Genomic DNA, 22106 nt, shown 5'->3' with positions numbered 1-22106 from the left:
ACATACATTTATATATAAATATGAGTGCATGCCTGCATACATATATATATATATATAAAATCTCACATTTCAGAAATGTAGTACCCACTTTTCTCACAACAATTCCACAAAGTAAGAAGACTAAGAATTACCATGCAGTGCCTTGACAGGTGGAGGAAACTGAGGCTCAGAGAAGGTGATTTCTTTGTTGCTCAGTTATTCAGTCATGTCCAACTCTTTGTGACCCCATGGAGCACAGTATACCAGACCCGTCTATCCTCCATTGTCTCTCAAAGTTTGTCCAAGCTTGTGTTCTTTGCTTCCATGACACTATCTATCCATCTCATTTGCTTGTCTTTTTGCCTTCAATCTTTCCTAACATCAAGGTCTTTTCCAATGAATCCTGTCTTCTCACTATGTGGCCAATATATTCAAGCTTCAACTTCAACATTTCTCCTTCCAATGAATACATGGCTAGTAAGTGGTAAAACCTAGCAACAGGAAGATTGAGGCTTTGAGCTCAGATCTTCTGACTGTAGGGTCCAATGTTCTTGTTACTAACAACATTAAGATGACAAAACTCCAGAAGGTTGCTAGTGTCCCTTATCTTGGAAGTTCTCTGAATTGGCACTCCCAAACTGTACAGTTGTGTCAGAATTGTAGTTCATTGTTCCTAATAGAAACCTCTCTTGGTTAAGAAGGAAGGTGACTAGTGCAACAAAGCCCTTGGGAGACAGTTCACCAATCTCTGCTATATCACTGCTCTGAAAAAATAAACATTCTCATCAGTGCTTTATGTTTTTTTTTTAATCCCGCAGTTAATACTGATTGTAGTTGGAGCTCTTATTGTAGTGTCAGCCTTACAACCATACATCTTCCTGGCCACTGTGCCTGTGATAATAGCCTTTATTATGCTAAGGGCCTATTTCCTCCAAACTTCCCAGCAGTTAAAGCAACTGGAATCTGAAGGTATGGTCAATAAGTACTATTTTCTTATTGTAAATGAATCTTGAAAAGTTATTTTTAGCTTTTACTTGGTTTATTTTTGCTTTACATATTTCCTTCTGTTATTTTTATCCGTGTGATCTATTATTTCCTTATATTAAAAGAAGTCTTTTAGAAATAGAACACACAGAAAAATAATACCCTATTTGGAATGCTTTTGATCAGTTCATACAAATCTTACTAGGTTTCTTAAAAAACATTTTTAAAGTATAATGCTTTTGAGTATGATAAAAGCTATCTATCTTTGATTATCTTGGGGCTGTAAATACATCTTATTTCTTTACCAATGTGGATACTCATTTACTAAAATTAAGAACATGAGTGGGACAAAAATGATATTTTCAGCAGTGATGCCAAGAAGCTGTCTGATCTTGAAGACGCAGAACTGGCTCCAGAGCCAGGAAGACTTGGTTCAAGGCTTGCCTTTTTCCTTTACTGACCATGTGAACCTGGGCAAGTTGCTTAACCCCTTAGTGATCTAGGCAATTCAGTAAGACTATAAATTGTGTAGTGACCTCTACCGGTAGGAGTTTCCTTATCTGGAGTTCTCTAAACCAATGAAAGCAAAGGACAGAAAAGAAAATAAATGTCACTGGGAATGGTTTTCCTAGGCATCCAAAAGGCCCCATCATCTTCATTGCCCACAAACCATGCTTTCGTATACCTTTCTGTTCCTTTTATTTGTAGACTTCCAAACAATTCAGGGGGCTGCTTGAATAGTGTTTACACGTATGAGTTCCTTGAATGATTTTGTAAGCCACAGTTCAATGATATCTCCAGTGCTATGAGTTACAACTAAGTACGAGATGAACAAGAAATGCACTGGATGCAGAAAATTGCACATAGAGAAATTGTCTGCCATGAGAAAGATGGTACCCCAACTAGTGAGATAACAGATCCTTTCAAAGTGTTGAGGAAGATGATTCTTTAGGATCTTCTCTGAGTATCACTGACTTATGTAAAGACCTTGGTAAGCCCCAGGACAAATCCTTTATTGTTAACCATGAAAAAATTGCTTTTAGATAATCTTATGATTCTAGAATCACTGTTAAATTTTGATTAGAGAACACAATATCAGGTAATAGAGACATGCTATATCATGAAAACAAAGATAGGGGAAATCTTAATATACTTAAAGGTTTCTTAAAAAGGGAAATGCTTTAACGAAAAATAATGAATCACCTTGTTACAAGAAGACCGTACCTTCTTCTACACAAGGACATTAACTGACTTGCTAGTTCTTTTAATTTTTGCCTTTATTGGTATGACATAATGTCAATCTGTATAATTTATCAAAATATTCACTCTGCTTTTAATTTGAATACTTCCAGCCAGGACTCCAATTTTTACTCATCTTGTTACAAGCTTAAAGGGACTGTGGACTCTCCGAGCTTTTGGACGTCAACCATACTTTGAGACCTTGTTCCATAAAGCTCTGAATTTACACACAGCAAACTGGTTCCTATACATGTCCACACTCCGCTGGTTCCAAATGAGAATAGAAATTGTCTTTGTCATCTTCTTCTGTATTGTGGCCTTCATCTCCATTTTAACTACAGGTACCTAAAATGAATGCATAGTCATTGAAGTGTTTATACTTAAGGAATTGTGTTTTCATAAAGTACTTCACTCTTGTGTTCACATATCATTTAGCATCCATTTTTTACATTTCTTTTGTCATAGTTAATACTTCTTGAAAGCTGGATTATCCATTTGGTATTATCCCCATTTTGCAGGTGACAAAACTGAGAAAAATTCAGTGTTTGTTGAAAATCACAGAACCAATCAGTGACTAGAAAAGAACTTACTTGATTGCCAATCCAGTATTCTAGTTAGGACATGGAATAAACATTTATATTGTACCTACTACGTGTCAGACAGTGTATTAAGAACTTTACGAATATCATATATTTGATCTTCCTCGGATGTAAATGCCATAATTATCCCCATTTTACAGTTGAGGAAACTGAGGAAAAAAGAGGTTAAGTAACTTGCCTAGGGTCACACAGGTAGGAAGAGCCTGAGGCTGGATTTGAACTGAAGTCTTCCTGACTCAAGGACCAGTTCTGTGTTGACTGTGCCACCTAGCTGCTAGTTATTAAAAAAAAAAATAGTTTACTGTCTACTCAGTAAGGCTGTTTTTTTCTTAGAAGTAGTTCAGGTTAATCAAAGACAGAGTCTCTAAAATGTTTTTTAAAAAGTGCTTTTTTTTTTGCACTGTAAATTGTTAAGCTAAAATATCAGAAATTCGATTGTTGAAAATGATAGCCTAATACTTTACTTTTCAACAGAATCCAATCAGATCAAATAAATTTAATACAAGTCTTACATGACTGGATGAAGAAAAATACAAAATGCAATTCAGTTGAAATATGAGCATCTGATTCTGTGTAGCATTTTATATGTTCTCATATACTAAAGCATTATTTTCTATTATATAGAAGACCTATACTTTTAAGATATTTGGATTAAAAAGCAAAAATGGTTTATAAGCACAAAATCAATTTATATAGAAATTTTTTGTGAAATATTTTATTTCTCAGAAGATAAGATTAAGATAAGATAACATTAAGAAGATAAGATAACATTAAGAAGGGCAGCATGACCTAGTGGAGAGAAGTCCAGCCTAGGTTGAAATCCTGCCTCTGACACATGTTATTAGCTGGGTGGCCCTGGACAAGTGACCCTTTCAGTGCCCAAAGTAACTCTTAATGACTATATCAGCAAAGGGAATTTCCAAACTCAGATTACCCCATACTGATTAAGTCACAGGTCCAAAACAAAATAAGATTCATCAAAGAGTTATTGTATGAAATGTCAAATAAAGAAAGGAATAATTTCCTGGGAAATGCAACAAAAGGAATGTAACTGATATGTTAGCTACGGGATAATTTTAGCCAATTTTTTTATTTGTTTAAGAGAGTTAGAATGCTTCTTATGGGCTAAAACATTTGTTTAACTTTTTTCAATTTTGTTTTAAAATGATTCTACAAAGTATATTCAGGAAGTAGATTACATAAGATAAGATTTTTAAACCATTAAATATAAATTTTCAAAGTCATATTTTGCCCTAATCCCAGTTACTATTTTTAAAAGGAAAGTTTGGGGGCCCTAAGTAAATTTTATCTTAAGAAAAATGGAGAGTTGAATTAAAAACAGGTACCACATTGATAGGGGGGCTATAGTAAGGTTCTCTCCTCTGTTAAGGTACAACGCATATAAATATCATAAAAATGCCAATAAATACCAAATGGCTGGCTCAGCTTCTAGCAAATTCTTTCCTTTCCTTAGAAGGCACTAAGTAGACATACTTTTCTTTCCCTCAGGCATATCACTATGTGCCATATTAGGGCAATCCTTATGTCTAAAATACCACCAAATAATAGTGAACATTTACAGAACATCACCATGTACCAGGCATTGTGCTAAGAGTTTTACAATGATCTCATTTGATCCTCACAAAAACTTGGGAGGTAGTTGCCATCATTATCTCCATTTTTACAGAAAAAGAAACTGAGGCAAACAGAATTAAGTGACTTGCCCAGGGTAATATAGTGTCTGAAGCTGAATTTGAACTCAGAGCTTCCTGATTCCATGACGCAAACTCTATGCATTGCACCACCAAGTAACCCTATAGAGTTTGCCTTTTTCTCCAACGTTGAGCACAGTACCCTGAATACTATTTATAATTAACAAATTAAAACACAATTAACAATATACTTATATATTTACATAATTTTGATTTATGAGCATCTGTTGGATGAATAAATGATATGTAGCACATGATATGGAGAAGAAAAATATGAAGAAACTAAAGCAACATAATAATTTTCTTTCTTTTTTAAAATTTATTTATTTTCTTTTAGTTTTCAAAGGACACTTCCACAAGATTTTGAGTTCCAAATTTTCTCCCCATCTCTCCACTCCACCCACCCCAAGACAGTGTGCATTCTGATTACTTCTTCCCCCAATCTGCTCTCCTTTCTATCACACCCCTCGCTTCTCTTATCCCCATCCCTTCTATTTTCTTGTAGGGCAAGATAGATTTCTATACCTCAAGCAATGTACTTATTATGACTATTTAAGAATGAAAAATTCAATCAGTTATATACTTTTATTCAGTAAACACATCATACTATGAAAGAAACTTAAGAATTATCAGGATAAATATGACCATTTCTATCCCTAAGAAGTTCATAGAAGAGGATGTGACATAAATCCAAATTATTATATAATATATGGTAGAATATGCTTACTGTCAAATGTAGTACAAAATACTTTGGGGATTCTGATTAGGGAGAGATTATATCTGATTGTAAAGATTAAGGAAGAGGAAGCTTTGAATTGGGTTTCTTAGAAATTGATAGGATTTTCAGTATTCTAGGCAAAGAGACTAGAGTTAAATGAAAGTACAATGATAGGAAATGACTATTTATTTAGGGGAAATGAACCCTGTTTTGGAGATGTTGAGTTGGCAAGGTCTCTAGTATATGCAGGGAGAGATGCCCAGCAAGCTGTTAATAATATAAGACAAAGGTTCTGGAGAAAGGCAGGCATCAGTCAATCAACGAGTTTTTATTAAGTTCCTACTATGTGCTGTACATTGTGCTTGGTATTGGGGATCCAAATATAAAGACTGAAGCAATCCATGCTCAAAATAAGCTTGTATTCTAATGAGAGAGACAAGTGCATATAAAATAAGAAGGCATAGACCAAAAGAATCTCACTGTTCTAACAACAAGCTCCAAAAAACTGCCACGTAGTTTTAATTGAATTTAATATTTGTTATTTTTAAATAAATTTTTGATATCTTTTGGTTTCTTATCTCCAGAATTATTCCCAGTATCCTTTTCCTTCATTCCTTCTAGATAGTCGTCTGATATAACAAATAATATTTATGAAAGACAAAAGGGGAGAAAGACAAAAAAATCAGCAAAATAGTCATTTGTTAGATACTCACCATGCATTAGACACTTTGGGGAAGTAATAAAAATTTATATTATTTGGTATGTGCCCTCATGGAGCTTGGAAAGATAAGTCAAAAAGCAATTAGAGAATAATGTATGATGGTGGACTGTAGAACAAAACACTGCATTCATTATTATTACTAAGAGCCAAAGTAAATGGTGTGGATAGCAAAAGGAAAACAAACAGGGAAAGATAGAAATGAGCTGACACTGTCACAGAAAGCTCAGAGCAGTGGAGGTTTGGCACGAATCTTGCCTTTTCAGGAAGGATATGAGCAAAAGTGTGAATGTAGTGATGATTATGGTGAATGAAAAATACAAAGAGAAGACCCCAGAAGCTCGAATTAGGTAAAATTGTAGAATGCCTTGGAAGACCAGGCAGAGGAGTCTGGAGGAGTCTTCATCTGGGAGGCTATGGAAATTCATACTAGATTAGTAAATAAAAATGCAACATGAAATTATTATTGTAGGAAGGTTGTCCTGACAAGAATATAGGATGAATTGGAAGAGTGTGTGTGTGTGTGTGTGTGTGTGTGTGTGTGTGTGTGTGTGTGTGTGTGTGCATGCATGAGCACACGTGCACACATTGTCAGATCTGGATGAATGAGAAGGAAGAAAATAGGGAAACAGACTAGGAATTGTTATGGTAGTTCAGATCAGAGTCTAGATTTTGGTGATAGTTATAAGAATGGAGAGAACAGGATGAATTCAAGAGATGCTGAAAAAGAATTTTTTTGTTCATTCAACCAATAAGCATTTGTTAAAATCCCTACTCTATTCTAGGCTCAGTGCCAAGTACTGGGAAACCCACAAGGAATTAGGGAAGGCTTGAGGTAGAAGGTAGCACATGTAATTAGCCTTAAAGGAAACTAGAGATTCAATTTCGAAAAGGACCATGACATCAGGGAAATGACATGACTTGTACACAACCTGTGAGTAGACTGAGCTGCCTGAATGGGGACCCAGCCAATTGGGTAACTCAGCTTGTCCTCTCCCTTTCCCTCTCCTTCTCTCCAAAGGAAAGTAAATTCTGATGGCCAGAAGCTTCCCCATTAATCTGGGGTATACTGACTAGATTTTCTTTTTCTTTCTTCCTTTCTTTCTTTCTTTCTTTCTTTCTTTCTTTCTTTCTTTCTTTCTTTCTTTCTTTCTTTCTTTCTCTCCTTCTTTCTTTCCTTCTTTCTTTTCTTCCTTCTTTCTTTCCTTCCTTCTTTCTTTCCTTCTTTCTTTCTTTTCTTCTTTCTTTCCTTCTTTCTTTCTTTCTTTTCTTTTCTTTCCTTTTCCTTCTCACTCTGGAGCTCATAGATTGGACCACAATAGCCAAGCTCCATTTATTGGCTGTATTTTGGGCCTTCTTGGCCTAGAGGGAATGTCAATGGTAACTCTTTTTCTTTGGAACAGCAACCCTGAGGATCTTCCCCTCCCAGGTTGTTTTTTTTCTTTTTTTCTAATTAAAGGGGCCATCCCTTGACTCACTTCTGAAAGAGGCCTATTCACTGACAGGTTCTCTAAGTGAATACCTGAAAAGTCCTTAGCCTAAAAGCGCCAGAGTCTTCCATTTCATTCTGGACCATCTCCAGTCGTCCAGATGAATATCTGGCCACTGGACCCAGATGGCTCTGGAGGAGAAAGTGAGACTTGTGACCTTGCACAGCCCTTCCTCACTCAAATCAAAGCCAACTTCAAGTCATGTCATCATTACCCTAATGTCATGGTCCTCTTTTGAAAGGAAGGACAAACACAGCAACAAGAGATTCATAGAGATGTGAGGACAGAATATATTCTAGGTGTGGGGAACAACCATTTCAAAGGCATGGGCCCAAATATGAAAAAGTTAAGGTCAATTTGGTGGTAGCACAGAGTAAGTTAAATGGTATAACATTTAATTTTTAGATGGAAAATTAGGTTGGGTCTAGGGTGGGAAGGTCTTTAAATAACAAATAGAAGAGCTTATATTTGTGCCTAATGATATTAAGGGGCACTGAAGCTTACTGAGTTGGAGTGATGGAGTCAGAGCTACACTTTTCAAAAAGTATCAGTTTAGCATCTGTGTAGAGGGGGTTTGAGTGGGTCATGAAGTAGGATGACTAATAAAGTGGCCATTGAAGTTGTCTAAACTACGGATGATGGTAGCTTAAACTAAGATAGTGGTGTGTGAAAGAAGAGAAGGGGATGGGTGTGAGAGATGTTGTGGAGGTAGAAACAACAAGATTTGCATCAGGATAATTCTCATGTAAGAGCTTTTAAGAATAAATAGGACTTCCTGGCAAATGGATATGTATAAAGAAGAATAATGAGTCAAAGATTGTTTCCAGGTTTTGAGTATCGGTGACAGAAAGCAGAGTCCTGTCCATAAAATGAGGCCAACCAAATAAAAGAAATAAAGTTTATCAAACCTGTAAAATAACAGAATGATACTGGGTCATATAGATAGCACAGAAACAAAATATATAACTCAATGAAAGAGAATTTTCCTTCTGTTTATTACATGCGATGTACATGTTTATGACTGAATTACCTAAAACGTTTTTTTCCTTGTTAACCTATAGGTGATGGAGAAGGACGAGTTGGAATTCTTTTAACTTTAGCCATGAATATTATGAGTACTTTGCAGTGGGCTGTAAACTCCAGCATAGATGTGGACAGTTTGGTAAGAAATGAACAGCAGAGTCTTTTATTTCTCCTAAGTGATTTAGATGGGGTGGGGGCAAGGGGGATGAGTAAAATGTACTGGAACTTACTAATGCATGACTACCAATCAAATAGCACTGGAGATGTTAAGATTATGTGAACAGTCCTTACTCATAAGTTCACAGATTCATTGTACTCTTTACTTAAATCAGATGGGAGCATGAGGGAGGACCTCATGAAATGAAGTTTCTTATTTGATTTTGAGTCAGGTAAATTCCTCATTTCAAATAACCATTAGCCTTTTTAGCATACATAATTGGTCTTCAATCTTGGATGGGGGAAAATCACCCATTTCCTTTAAGTACATTGTAAAAAACTCAGAATTAAGGAAGTATCAAATGATGTAAAAGAAAACTCATTCATATATGTCACAATATGAAAAAAGAATCTCCTGATTCAGTTTATAAAAGGAGAAAATTTGGAAATAGAGCTATTATTTTAACTGAATTGCCCTCTTCGGGAAATAAACTCTGGGACATGAAATTAAGAATGTGTTCTTGAATACCATTCTTGAAGGTAGTAATTTCCACTCTTATGAAAACATCCCTGAAAGAACCAGCACACCCCAAACCCACTTGTGCGTCAAGCTTTCTCAATGGAGATGTTACATATGCTTTTGAAGCATTCTCTATTCAAGATTGGGATTTCCCTAGTTTTTCAAAGTTAAAGTTTTCCACCATTTCATAGGGAGCAGGCAGTGGAATCCTGACCTATCTAGGGGAAAAAAGAGTAAAGTGAGACAATGTGTTTTAGTGCAAGAGTCCTGGACTTGGAGTCAGGAAGGTCTGGATTCAAAACCTGTTTTTAACTCTTAGCAAGTCTGGGCTAGACTGTAGGCAAACCACTTAAACTATTAAACTTAAGCTATAATTATTGTAGAAATCTCATTCTCTTCTTGTTTGATGATGTTCAGATAGAAATGGTCCTGGGATAAGTTTCTCTCCTCCTACTATTCTTTTATATTTAATACTTGGCAGACCCACGTGTCTATATAAAGTACTTCAAAGGTATATAAAATACATACTGTATGAAATATAAAATACCTCCAAGAGTATTAGTATGCAAACTGGCCTTCTGCAGACTCACTGAAAGCATTTTTGATACAATACTAGTAGCAGATACTATGACTGGGAATGATATGTACCCAATTCTTTTTCCACATTATTTTGAATTTTCCTGCTATGTCTCTGAGTTTTGAAAGCTTTTCATCCCAAGCAGCTTGGAGATTGAGAGCATCTAGTATGTTACTGTGATTGAGTCCTGTGTGACTCTTCATGACCCCATTTGGGGTTTTCTTGGCAAAGTTACTGGAATGGTTAGCCATTTCCTTCTCCAGTTCATTTTACAGATGGGGAAACTGGGCAAGCAATGAAAAATGATGTTCTTAAGTTTTTTATGGATCAGTGTTATGTTTGGGTGATTGTGGGCAGCACTATGATCTGTGATAATGCTTTCATCCTAGTATAGTTCTGCAAAACATTTTGAGATCTGTAATTGTGGCATGAGGATTTGTTATCTATCAGTCCGTAAAGCATAGTGACCTTCTGATGCGTAATTGTAACTCCCAGATTTTGTCTACTAGTTACTCAGTAGGTGCTAAATTATTACTGCCTGCCTGAATATATACATTGAATAATCTGCATGGATCCCCAAGTGTACTTTCTGGTGGTGATGACTTGGTCCTTTGAATTACCCCACCATAAATCCCTCTGTTTCCAAAAACAAATCCACATAACTTAGCCATTTGTTTGATGTTTCTTTGTCAACATATTGTTGTTTAGGTTCTTGTAAATGGTATCTGATTCTGCTCTTGCCTCTTAACCAGTTTTTAGACTCTTTATAGAGTCAATCTACTTTCATTTCACAAAAGTACTACATTCAATAAATCCAATTGAATGTATCTGTTATTAGCATTTACTATTGCTTGAGTCATGGCTTCTTTCTCAAAAATACTTCTGTAGGGTTTAGACCTCTTTATGATGTGCTCTGAAAATGTCTCTCAGTCCTTTTCTTCCTTCTGCATGCAGAAGTATTAAACTAAGGTTATCAGGATAGTTTTAAAATCTGTTATGTCTATTTTACAGTCTTAAAAGTATACATTAAGCCTGGTATTGCATATATATTAATTACTGTAAATATCCTATTAAGTTTTTATTTTAGGATGGCAATAAATATCAATATGTTTTGTCACAGCTTTCTCCTTAATAGCTTAAAGTTCTGTAGCTTGTCAGTAGGAAATTAAGGTTTTATTATTAGATATAATTTCTGAAACTTGTGTAAAATGAAGATTTCCAATGTTTTTTACTCTTCAAATGTCAGTAGCTCCTCAGTTCCATCTCTAGTGCTACCTAATCTAAGCAGAGGCATGGAATTATCACTCCAGCTATGATGATGGTGAGGATAATGATTCTCAGTTGCTTTTGTATCATATGTTTAGACACTGCACATAACAAAATAGAATGTCTTTACCTATTTCTATCTAAATATTTTTTTCTTCCATACTTAGTTCTCTGAAGGAAAAAAAGTCACATTTTATCTACATTTTCTTCCTGTATAAAGTCAGTGAGAAAAAAGAAAGTAGTAACAATGCATTGTACCTCTAACATCTTAATTTAGGAATCACAGTTAACAGTGGCAAAAAAGAAAATGTTTGCTTCCATTAGATTAAAGATGTTTATGGTTAGGACTTTAAATTCCTTTAGGCTGGCTAACTTCAACAAAACTTTGTTGAATTTTAGTTACACTAAATATGAAACTATTACCACATTAAATATATATATACACATACTTTCTGCTTCTGGCTTTTCTGTAAGCATTGTAAATACTTAACTCCACCTTACTGTCACATTTCTTCCCATAGCATCAAGGCTTTGAAGACACTTGATGAATGTTATTTGATGGTCATCAATCAGGTGATCGAATAATAGCTAAGTAGTTAACATGCTGTGTTCAGTATTATTGACCAAAATCTTGGTGGAAAAAGAAGTAGAAGTTGTATCTGTATTCTTAATTTCCTATAAAAAAAAGGATGACTTCAAACTTTGGTGGTGGGAAGTAATATGAATATAACTTTCCAATATTAAATCTAATTCTTCCAAATAGGAGAAGATAAAACCCACGAATGAAGGAAGCTTGGTATTTCTGTTTTCTTTAATGTAGTCTATCAAATATCTCTTCCTCTTAAATCTAAAGAAGGTTTGTTGTGCTACTTGTTAATACTATCAAAAGATTATTTACTTTTTCAAAAAATGGACAATATTACTTTACCTTAATGCTTAACCCTAGATCTATTTCATGGAGCTGGATCTTAAAAGAAGCTGTCATAATGAGGTCTTCTGATACATCCAGTGATGGATGAGATCCATGGTTGATCTGCCTCCACTTTCAGTTACAGCTTGGAATTGCCATTCATTTTGGCAAACCTCCAGTGTGTTATGTCTAACATAGAATTAGTGCCTGCAAGTAGAAAGATTTTGAATATGAATTAAGGAGTGTTGGCATGCTTTGCTTTTCAATGCATTTTATTTTTAGAAAACCTGAGGATATCTAAGCATTGTGTTTTCATTTAATTGTAATTGCTTCTCTCAACATTCCTGTTGCAGTGGAGATGAATATAAAGATTTTTTCATGAAAAAAGCTCTGAGCTCAGAATCAGGACAGACCTAATGTTCAACTCTCACCTCTAACACTTACTGCTTGTGTGGCTTTGGGCAAGTCACTCAACCTTTCTGAGCATCTGCTTTCTAATGAGTAAAATAGGGATAATGATACTTGCATAATCTGCCCTACTTCATGAGTTGTGAGGAAAACACATTACACACACATACACATACACACATACAAGTTTGTAAAACTTTTTTATAAAATAATTTAAAAGTACTTTTTAAAAATTTTATTTGGGGGGGAGCGGAGCCAAGATGGCGAAGTAGAAAGATGCACATACGCTACCTCCGAACCCGCTGCCCATAAAATATCTGTAAAAAAAGAACCACTGGCGAATTCTGGAGCAGCAGAAGCCACAGAACAATGGAGCGGAGGAGATTTCTGCTCCAGAGAGCCTGAAAACATCTCGCAAAAGGTCCGTTGTGCCCGGGACCCTGAGCAGAGCTCAACCCTGCCTCCGCGGCATGGCGCTGAAAGGAGCGGATCTGAGCAGGCTTCAGGGACAGAATCTCCAGCAGCCGTGCGGGTCACCCCACCCACAGGTGACAAGGGTCGGTGAGAGGGTCTCTTCGGTGGGCCGAGAGGGGTGTGGGGTGCCCCCATAACTCAGGCCCCCTCGGGAGGCAGCAGCGGAGGTGGGAGCAGACAGGGGCTTCCCAAGCAGGCAGGAGCCCAGATGCATTGTTGAAGGTCTCTGCATAAACCCCCTGAGGGAATTGAGCCTGTGAGGTGGCCCTGCCCCCACCTGAGCACCTGAACTTGATCTCACACTGAATAGCAGCCTTGCCCCTGCCAAAAGCCCTGAGGCTGGGAAGCAGCATTTGAATCTCAGACCCCAACTGCTGGCTGGGTGGATCTGGAGGCAAAGTGGGTGAAGAGAATACTCAGAAGTCAAGTCACTGGCTGGGAAAATGCCTAAAAAAGGGAAAAAAAATAAGACTATAGAAGGTTACTTTCTTGATGAACAGGCATTTCCTCCCTTCCTTTCTGATGAGGAAGAACAATGCTTACCATCAGGGAAAGACACAGAAGTCAAGGCTTCTGTATCCCAGCTCACTCAAGGGGCTCAGGCCATGGAAGAGCTCAAAAAGGATTTTGAAAATCAAGTTAGAGAGGTGAAGGAAAAACTGGGAAGAGAAATGAGTGACATGCAAGCAAAGCATGAAAAACAAGTAAACACCCTGCTAAAGGAGACCCAAAAAAATGCTGAAGAAAATAACACCTTGAAAAATAGGCTAACTCAATTGGCAAAAGAGGTTCAAAAAGCCAATGAGGAGAAGAATGCTTTCAAAAGCAGAATGAGCCAAATGGAAAAGGAGATTCAAAAGCTCACTGAAGAAAATAGTTCTTTCAAAATTAGAATGCAACAGATGGAGGCTAATGACTTTATGAGAAACCAAGAAAAAAAATTTTATTTGTTTGTTTTCAATTTTCAACAATCACTTCTATAAGTTTTAAATTTTCTCCCCCTCCATCTCCAACATGGCAGGCAATCTTATATGGTAGAACCCATATACATTTTTATATATCTTATATGGTAGAACCATGTACAATCTTATATGGTAGAACCATGTACATTTTTATTAAATACATTTTCACCTTAGTCATGTTGCATAGAAGAATTAAAATTAATGCGAGAAATCATGAGAAAAACAAAACATAACACAAGAGAAAATATTCTGCTTCATTCTGCAGTCCAATTCTGTAGTTCTTTCTCTACATACATTCTTATTAAATACATTTTCACATTAGTCATGTTGCATAGAAGAATTAAAATGAATGGGAGAAAGCATGAGGAAAACTAAACAAAACCAAACAAAACACAAGAGAAAATAGTCTGCTTCATTCTATGTTGTGACTCCATAGTTCTTTCTCTGGATGTGGATGGCATTTTGTATCATGATTCTTTTGGAAATGTTTTAGTTCCTTGCCTTGCTATGGAGGACTAAGTCTATCAAAAATGGTCCTTGCACACTGTGGTTCTTACTGTGTATAATGTTCTCCTGGTTCTGCTGACTTCACTCAGCATCAGTTCATATAAGTTTATCCAGTTATTTTTGAAGTCACTTATTTATCATTATAGCACAATAGTATTCCATTACATACATATACCACAACCTGCTCAGCCATTCCCCAATTGATGGGCATTCTCTCAATTTCCAGTTCTTGGTTGCCACAAAAAGAGCTGCTATAAATATTTTTGTACACATAGGACCCTTTTCCATTTTCATGATCTCTTTGGGATACAACCCTAGAAGCGGTATTGTTGGATCAAAAGATGTGCCCATTTTTATAGCCCTTTCAGCATAGCTCCAAATTGCTCTTCAGAGTGGTTGGATCAGCTCTCAACTTCACCAACAATGAATTAGTGTTCCAACTGTCCCATATTTTCTCCAACATTTATCGTTTTCCTGTTTTGTCATGTTAGCTAATCTGGTAGGTGTGATGTGGTACCTCAGATTTATTTTGATTTTTATGTCTCTAATCAATATTGATTTAGAGTATTTTTTCATATGACTATAGATAGCTTTAATTTATTTCTCTGAAAACTGCCTCTTCGTATCCTTTGACCATTTATCAACTGGGGAATGACTTGTATTCTCGTAAATTTGACTTATTTCTCTATATATTTTAGAAACGGCACCTTTATCACTGATAATAGTTGTAAAAATTCTTTCCCAGTTTTCTGCTTCCCTCCTATTCTTGGTTGCATTGGCTTTGTTTGTAAAAAAAAACTTTTCAATTTAATGTAATCAAAATTATCCATTTTGTAATGTTCTCTATCTCTTGTTTGGTCACAAATTCCTCCTTTCTCCATAAATCTGACAAATAAACTATTCCTTGCTTCCCTAATTTGTTTATAGTATCAGCTTTTATACCTAGATCATGTACCCATTTGGACTTTATTCTGGTACATGGTGTCAGGCATTGGTCTATGCCCAGCTTCTGCCACACTATTTTCCAGTTTTCCCAGCAGTTTTTGTCAAACAGTGAGTTCTTATCCCAGGAGCTGGGATCCTTGGGTTTATCAAATAGCAGACTGCTATAGTCATTCATTACTCTGTCATGTCTACCCAACCTATTCCACTGATCTACCCCTCTTTTTTTTAGCCAGTACCAAGTGGTTTTGGTGATTGCTGCTTTATAATTCAATTTAAGATCTGGTATGGCTAGGCCATCTTCCCTAGAATTTCTTTGCATTAATTCCCTTGATATTCTGGACCTTTTGTTCTTCCAGATGAATTTTGATATTATTTTTTTCTAGATCTATAAAATAGTTTTTTGATAGTTTGATTGGTATGGCACAAGAAGTAAATTAATTTAAGTAGAATTGTCATTTTTAACATAATTAGCTCAGCCTACCCACAAGCATCTGATATTTTTCCAGTTATTTAGATCTGACTTTATGCAAAAAGTGTTTTGTAATTGTGTTCACATAGTCACTGGATTTGTTTTTTCAGGTAGACTCCCAAATATTTTATAGTGTCTACAGTAACTTTAAATGGGACTTCTCTTTCTATCTCTTGGTGTTGGACTTTAATATTAGTAATATATAGAAATGCAGATGATTTATGTGGGTTTATTTTGTGTTCTGCTATTTTACCAAAGTTGTTTTAAAAGTGCTTTTAAGCTTTAAATGTAAGTTATTGTTATTATTATCAGAGACACCTAGGTGGTATAGTGGATAGAGTTCTAGACTTGGAATTAGGAAGACCTGAGTTCAGATTCAGCCTCAGACATTTATGTATCTCAGATGGGCACATGTTGAGCAATATGTGGATTAAAGACCATCAGTAAATGTCTATACCTTGGAAATTTAGGAATGATCCTTTACCCCAAGAGTATGGATAGGCTTAAAAGATCTTTAGAAATTAAAATTTTAAGTCCTTTACATAACTTCCATACCAAACTTGCCAATTCTGGTTGCCCAGTCAAGGACAAGTTAATGAATTTCCTGCTGTTCAGAAGCACTCATATCCCACCCTACACTGTTGTATCATTTTCTCATTTAGTTTTATTATGTGCATACTTACGTAGCAGATACTATGTTAGGCACTGGGCATAGGTGGATAGCTATGCCATTGACCCTGCTATCAGGGAGTTTGCAATTTAATAGAGGAAAAAGTCATATATCCAAATCACTTGAAGTCAAAGGACAATGTAATAATTCAATCTAAGTTTAGCAGACATTTCTTAAATACCTACCATATGCCAGGCATTGTGCTAGGTCCTGAGGACTCAAATACAAAAATGAAACAGTTTTCACCCTCAGGAAGCACATATTCTACTGGGGGAAGCAGCGTATAAAATACATACATACATACATACATACATATATATATATATATATATATACATATTTTCAAAGAAGTGGAAAATAATTTTGAGATGGGGAGAAAGTACAAACAACTGTACTCTTGAAGGAAGTTATAAATACTTAGAAGAGATACAGGCAAAGGACTAGGAGTAAATGGAAGAAGAAGAATTCATATTTAGCTAAAAAGGGCAAGGAAGATTTTTGGAAAGAGGTAAGACTTTAGTTGAACCTTGAAAGTTGGAAGGAACTTCAAAAAGCAGAGAAAAAAACAGGGCATAAGCAAAAGTATATGGATAAGTTAGGCAAATTAAAAATGGGGGATAAAGAGTAGTTTATTTTGACTGCAAATGTGGAACACACAATGGAAGAAGGGTGAGATGGGCTGGAAAGATGAATTGGAGGCAAATTGGAAGGACCTTGAATATCTGTTTCAGAAATTTATGTTTTATTTGGGAGTCAGTGAGAAATCAGGGAAATATTTTGAGTGGGTGAATGACATATCCACATCTTTTTAGTACATAGATCATGTTATGAAGAATGGGAATGAATGATAGACTAAAAATATCTGCTAGGAAACTCTTTATAGATTTAGAAATGGAAGAAGCCATTCAGTTCAACCCCATTATTTTACTGGTCAGGGAAACAAGGCAGTGGTTAAGTGATTTTCCCAGAATCACATAGCTTTGTAAGTTGATCAGGCACTATTTTAGTTTACTTCTTCCTGACTACAAACAACACTTGATCCACTGTGTCACCAAACTGCCTTATTACCCCAGTCTAGGTAAAAAGAGATAAAGGTCTCATATAGGATGATTGCAGGGAGAGTGGAAAGAGAAAATGAATTCTAGAGAAATAGTGGAAGCATAATACCTTGGCAGTAATCACAGGACTTGGCAATGGAATGGAGATGGGTGGTAAGGGAGAAGGAAGGGTCAAAGATGACTCTGAAGTCATGAACCTAAAAAGATGGGTTGATGAAAAAGAGAAGCTGGGGATACCAAATTTGAGTAGAGAAGATGAGCTCACTTGAGCAGAGATGTTTAAACTTACATTTTGAGTTTAAGGGGTCACTGTATCATATAGAGTATGTTTTTGGAAATATACAGTATGCTTTTGAAAACTTGGAACTAGAGCTCTAGGAAAAGGTTGAGGTTGGATATATAGCAGCAACAACAATAATACAAATGAAATTGACGTTCATGTAGCAATTTAAGGTCTTTAAAATGTTTTACTTACATTATTCATTTGATCCTCACAGTGACCTTGTGAGGTAGATACCATAGGTATTATTGCCCTGTTGCAAATGAGGAAATTGAATCTCTTAAAAGGTAAGTAATGTTCATGACTAACTAAGTATCAAAGGTTAGAGTCAAATTAGATTTGGGAATTGATTGTATAGAGTTCATAACTGAATAGGTTCATAGAATTTAGAACTGGACAGAAATTTGGAGATCTGCTCTAACTCTCTCATTTTACAGATCATAAACCTGAGTTCCACAGATGCTGAGTGACTTGTCCAAGGGCCCACCCAGAAATAATAGAGCTAGTATTAGAAATGAGATAGTTTCACTCCAAATACAGTGCTCTTTCCACTATACTATGCTGCCTACCATCCAAAGGAATGGATAAGATCTCCAAAGGAGATAATGTAAACGCATAATATTGGGTGAAAGGGGTGGAGGACAAGGAATCAGAAAGGACCCAGTGCTGCAGCAGTCAGAGAAGGAGGAAGAAAATCATAAGCATACAGTGTTGTATAACATGAGGTGGCTAGGTGGTGCTGTAGATAGAACTGTAGACTTGGAATCAAGAAGACCTGAGTTCAGATCCAGACTGAGCCACTTACTACCTGTGTGGCCCTGAGCAAGTCACTTAATCTCTATCTGTCTCATTTTTTTCTCTGCAAAATGGGGCTTATAATAACATCTACCTCTTAGGGTTGTTGTGAGGATCAAATGAGATCACATTTGCAAAGCAATTTGCAAAGCTTAAAGCACTCTATAAAGGCTAGTTATTATTATTGTTATTGTAACCACTGGATTAAAAGATGATAAAGAATAAGAAAGTGGTCAGTGATGTCAAATGATGCAGAAAAGTTAAGAAGAATTGAAAACTGTAAAGGGGTCATTGTATTTTGCAATGAAGATACTATTCATGATCTTGGAACATTTTTAGTAGAATGTTGGAGATATAAATCAGATTACAGGGGACTGAGCCAACGAGTGAGTGAAATGAAGGGTAGGTAGTGAAAGTGGACTTTTTGTAAGAAGAAGTTTTGACACTGGGGGAAGAGAATGACAGCTTTATACATTCAGGCTCAGGAGAAAAAGCTGAAACATAGATGGAAGATGCATTAAACAACTTTATCTTGATTTATAAGAACAAGATCCGACATTTCTGTGGTGTTTTAAGGTTTACGAAGCAAGAACTTTATATAAATGATCTCTGATTCTCCTAACAAACCTGTGCAGTAGCAAGGGTGGGGAACCTGCAACCTGGAAGCCACATGTAGCCCTCTAGGTCCTTGGGTGTGGCCTTTTGACTGAGTCCAAATTTTACAGAATAAATTCTTTTATTAAGATGATTTGTTCTAAGAAGTTTGGATTTAGTTAAAGGGTGGCACTTGAGGACCTAGAGGGCCTCTTGTGGTCTTCAGGCCACAGGTTCCCCACAGCTGTACTGGAGTACTATGATCATTCCTTCTTAACAGAGGAAGTAAGGAAGCTGGGAATCAAAGAGGTAAAGCAAAGCACCCTGTGGTCATACAATTAGAAAGTGTAAGTAGTCAGATTTGAATGCAGGCTCTCCTGACTGAGTCCAACAGTTCTACTCTATCTTGCTGCCTCTCAATCTTCAAAAAAAAATAAACCAAACAAAGGAGTTTGTACATACTTCAGAAAGGGGTAGTACAATTGTATGCTTCATCTCTAGCACCAACAAATCAATGTCCACATTAACTCTGTTTACATAATACTGCACAAGAAGAACTAAAAAAGGGCCATTGTCCTTAGCAAAGATGGTATTGTTAGTGATCTGACTGAGCACATTTTCAGTAGAATGTTGAGGGCAGGACCCAGATTATAATCTGATATCAATAAATCAGCAACAAACAAACATTTGTTAAATGCCCCCTTTGTGCCAAACACACAGGCATGTAGTAAGGTTTTAAGTGATTTTGGCTTCAAAATGATATTTGTCAAGGCTCTATCTGGAAACATTTAATCTAACTATATTATTTTGTTAATGTCAGTTAGGAACATTCTGTATTCTTTTGCTATTGTTGCTTTAACTAAAATCCTAAACTGTTGAATTGCATTTCTAGAGTATTTCAATATAAGCCTGGTTTTTAATCAATAACCCCCAAAAGAGAAAATAGAAGCTATTTCTGTTTGAACTTATTTCCATATTTCACAATAAGTATAAACAAATCTCAGGGGACTCATTAATGATTTTGTGCTACAACGGAAACCTCCTTGAAGAACGTCTTCCTCTGTGTTTTGGCTTCTACTAATGACATTTCCTTTAGAATCTGCCTGTATTCATGCAAAAATGAAACTAACCAGAATTCTGATTTTCCTGAGTCTGTCTTTGTGCCTTCCATTCGCATCCCATTCATAAAGATTATTTCCAGAATGATTTTCCTGCTACCAGTCATGTAGATTTCTTTTTCTACAGATACTGAACAATGAGAAGCAGCATGGTGTAATAGAAGTAGCACTAGATTTTGCGTCAAGATAGACCAGGGTTTGAGTTCTACCTATGATGCTTACTAGCTGTGTGATCATTGGAAATTCATATAATCTGAGATTCAGTTTCCTCTTCTGTAAAATGGGAATAATAGTTCCTGTACAACTTACCTCACAGGGTTGTTGTAAAAAACAAATGAAATTATGTGTGTGATTAAAAAAAAAACTTTACAAGCTTTAAAGTGCTATTTAAATGTCTGCTATGCTTGTTATCTATGAGATGAACTCTGTTGTAGAACAGGTAACTAAATAACTTCTAGGTTTACTTCCTTTTCCAAAGTGTAGTTAAAAATAAATTTCTGATTTCAATAGAAGGTTAGGCAGTTTACACCCATATCTGATCTCAGCAGTTCATTCGCCTCAGGATTCTGGGGGCTTACTCTTGGACTATTGCAATAATGACTCATAGAAGTGAAATTTACTAGAAAATATCTTTATTCTCTATGAAACTAAAATTTTACATAATTCTGTCCTTCAAGATTTATATTTCATTAAAAATGAATTTTACTCTAAATCATTGATTAAGTATTTGAATCACAAGTTAAATTCTATCAAAGATTCCTTTATTTTTTCAACTATTGCCAGTGAAGCCAACTTCTATTTAGAATGTGAAATTTACTTAATATAATGAGTTTAATTCTTCTTTCATGTCATCAAGCATATGCATAGTTTGAAAATATTTGTAGTTATACATCTCCGTTTCAGAGTGGGAGGGAAGAATGCTAGAAACATTGTAAGATATCCCTCTCTTTTTATAAATAGGAGCAGTTAGGTGGACACAGTGGCTGGAGTGCCAGGCCTGTAGTCAGGAAGGCTCATCTTGAGTGAGTTGAAATTTGATCTCAGACACTTATTAGATGTGTGACCCTGGGCAAAGTCACTTAAGCCTGTTTTCCTCAGCTTCCTCATCTCTAAAATGAGCTGGAGAAGGAAATGACAAACCAGTATCTTTGCCAAGAAAACCTGGAATGGGTTCATGGAGAGTCAAACACAACTGAAAAATGATTGAAACATTTTGTAAAGAAACTGAGTTTCACAAAGGTTAAGTGAGTCACTTAACTCGACTGACTTGCCCCTTTACACAGCTTGTTAGGAAGAGAAGAAGCTGGAACTCTAGCTATCTAGCTCCTCAGACAATTGCTTGCCTGAGTGAATATCTTATAATATAACCTATTCACAAGCAATGAAATTAATTATAGATCAAATCATGTTGTAAAATCCTCTTTTTAAAAAGTGGAAGAATTTTGAAAGCCTAGCTAATGGCTCCTTTGTCTCCAAATTATTTAATTTGACAACATTTATAATAAAACTTCAGAATAGCAGAAAAAAAATCCCTCTATGACAAAGCAGTCATTTGAATTTCCTGCTAACAGAATTTGACCTTTATTAGCACTAAATCTGGGCAGCTAGATGGCACAGTGGATAGAGCACTGGAATCAGGAACACACATCTTCCTGAGTTCAAACCCAGCCTTAGATATTTACTAGCCATGTGACCCTGGGTAAGTCACTTAACTATTTGCCTCACTTTCCCCATTTATAAAATGACTTAGAAGAGGAAATGGCAAACTACTACAGTGTCTTTTCCAAGTCCCCAAAATGCGGTTATGGAGAGTCGGACCCTGAACTACAGACAACTGAACAACAGCAAGTACTTAATCCATTTATCCTCTTTCTTTTATCTTAAAATTTTTATTTATCCAATTCCTTAAGCAAAATCAATTCACATCTAATGATA

General features: G+C 36.0%; 1 protein-coding gene across 3 annotated transcripts in view; it reads left to right on the top strand.

Moving 5' to 3' along the window:
- CFTR (CF transmembrane conductance regulator) overlaps positions 1-22106 on the top strand; it is a 235378-nt gene that overhangs the window by 167553 nt on the left and 45719 nt on the right. For all 3 annotated transcript variants that reach the window (XM_072652953.1, XM_072652954.1, XM_072652955.1), the window contains 3 exons: positions 798-948; positions 2316-2543; positions 8501-8601. In XM_072652953.1, the coding sequence (XP_072509054.1) occupies positions 798-948; positions 2316-2543; positions 8501-8601 (480 nt within the window). The remainder of the gene's footprint in view (positions 1-797; positions 949-2315; positions 2544-8500; positions 8602-22106) is intronic.

This window comes from Notamacropus eugenii, chromosome 3, assembly GCF_028372415.1.
Source record: "Notamacropus eugenii isolate mMacEug1 chromosome 3, mMacEug1.pri_v2, whole genome shotgun sequence".
Taxonomy (NCBI): Eukaryota; Metazoa; Chordata; class Mammalia; order Diprotodontia; family Macropodidae; genus Notamacropus; species Notamacropus eugenii.
Note: the sequence above shows the minus strand (reverse complement) of the source record. Positions and strands in the feature narration are given on the sequence as shown.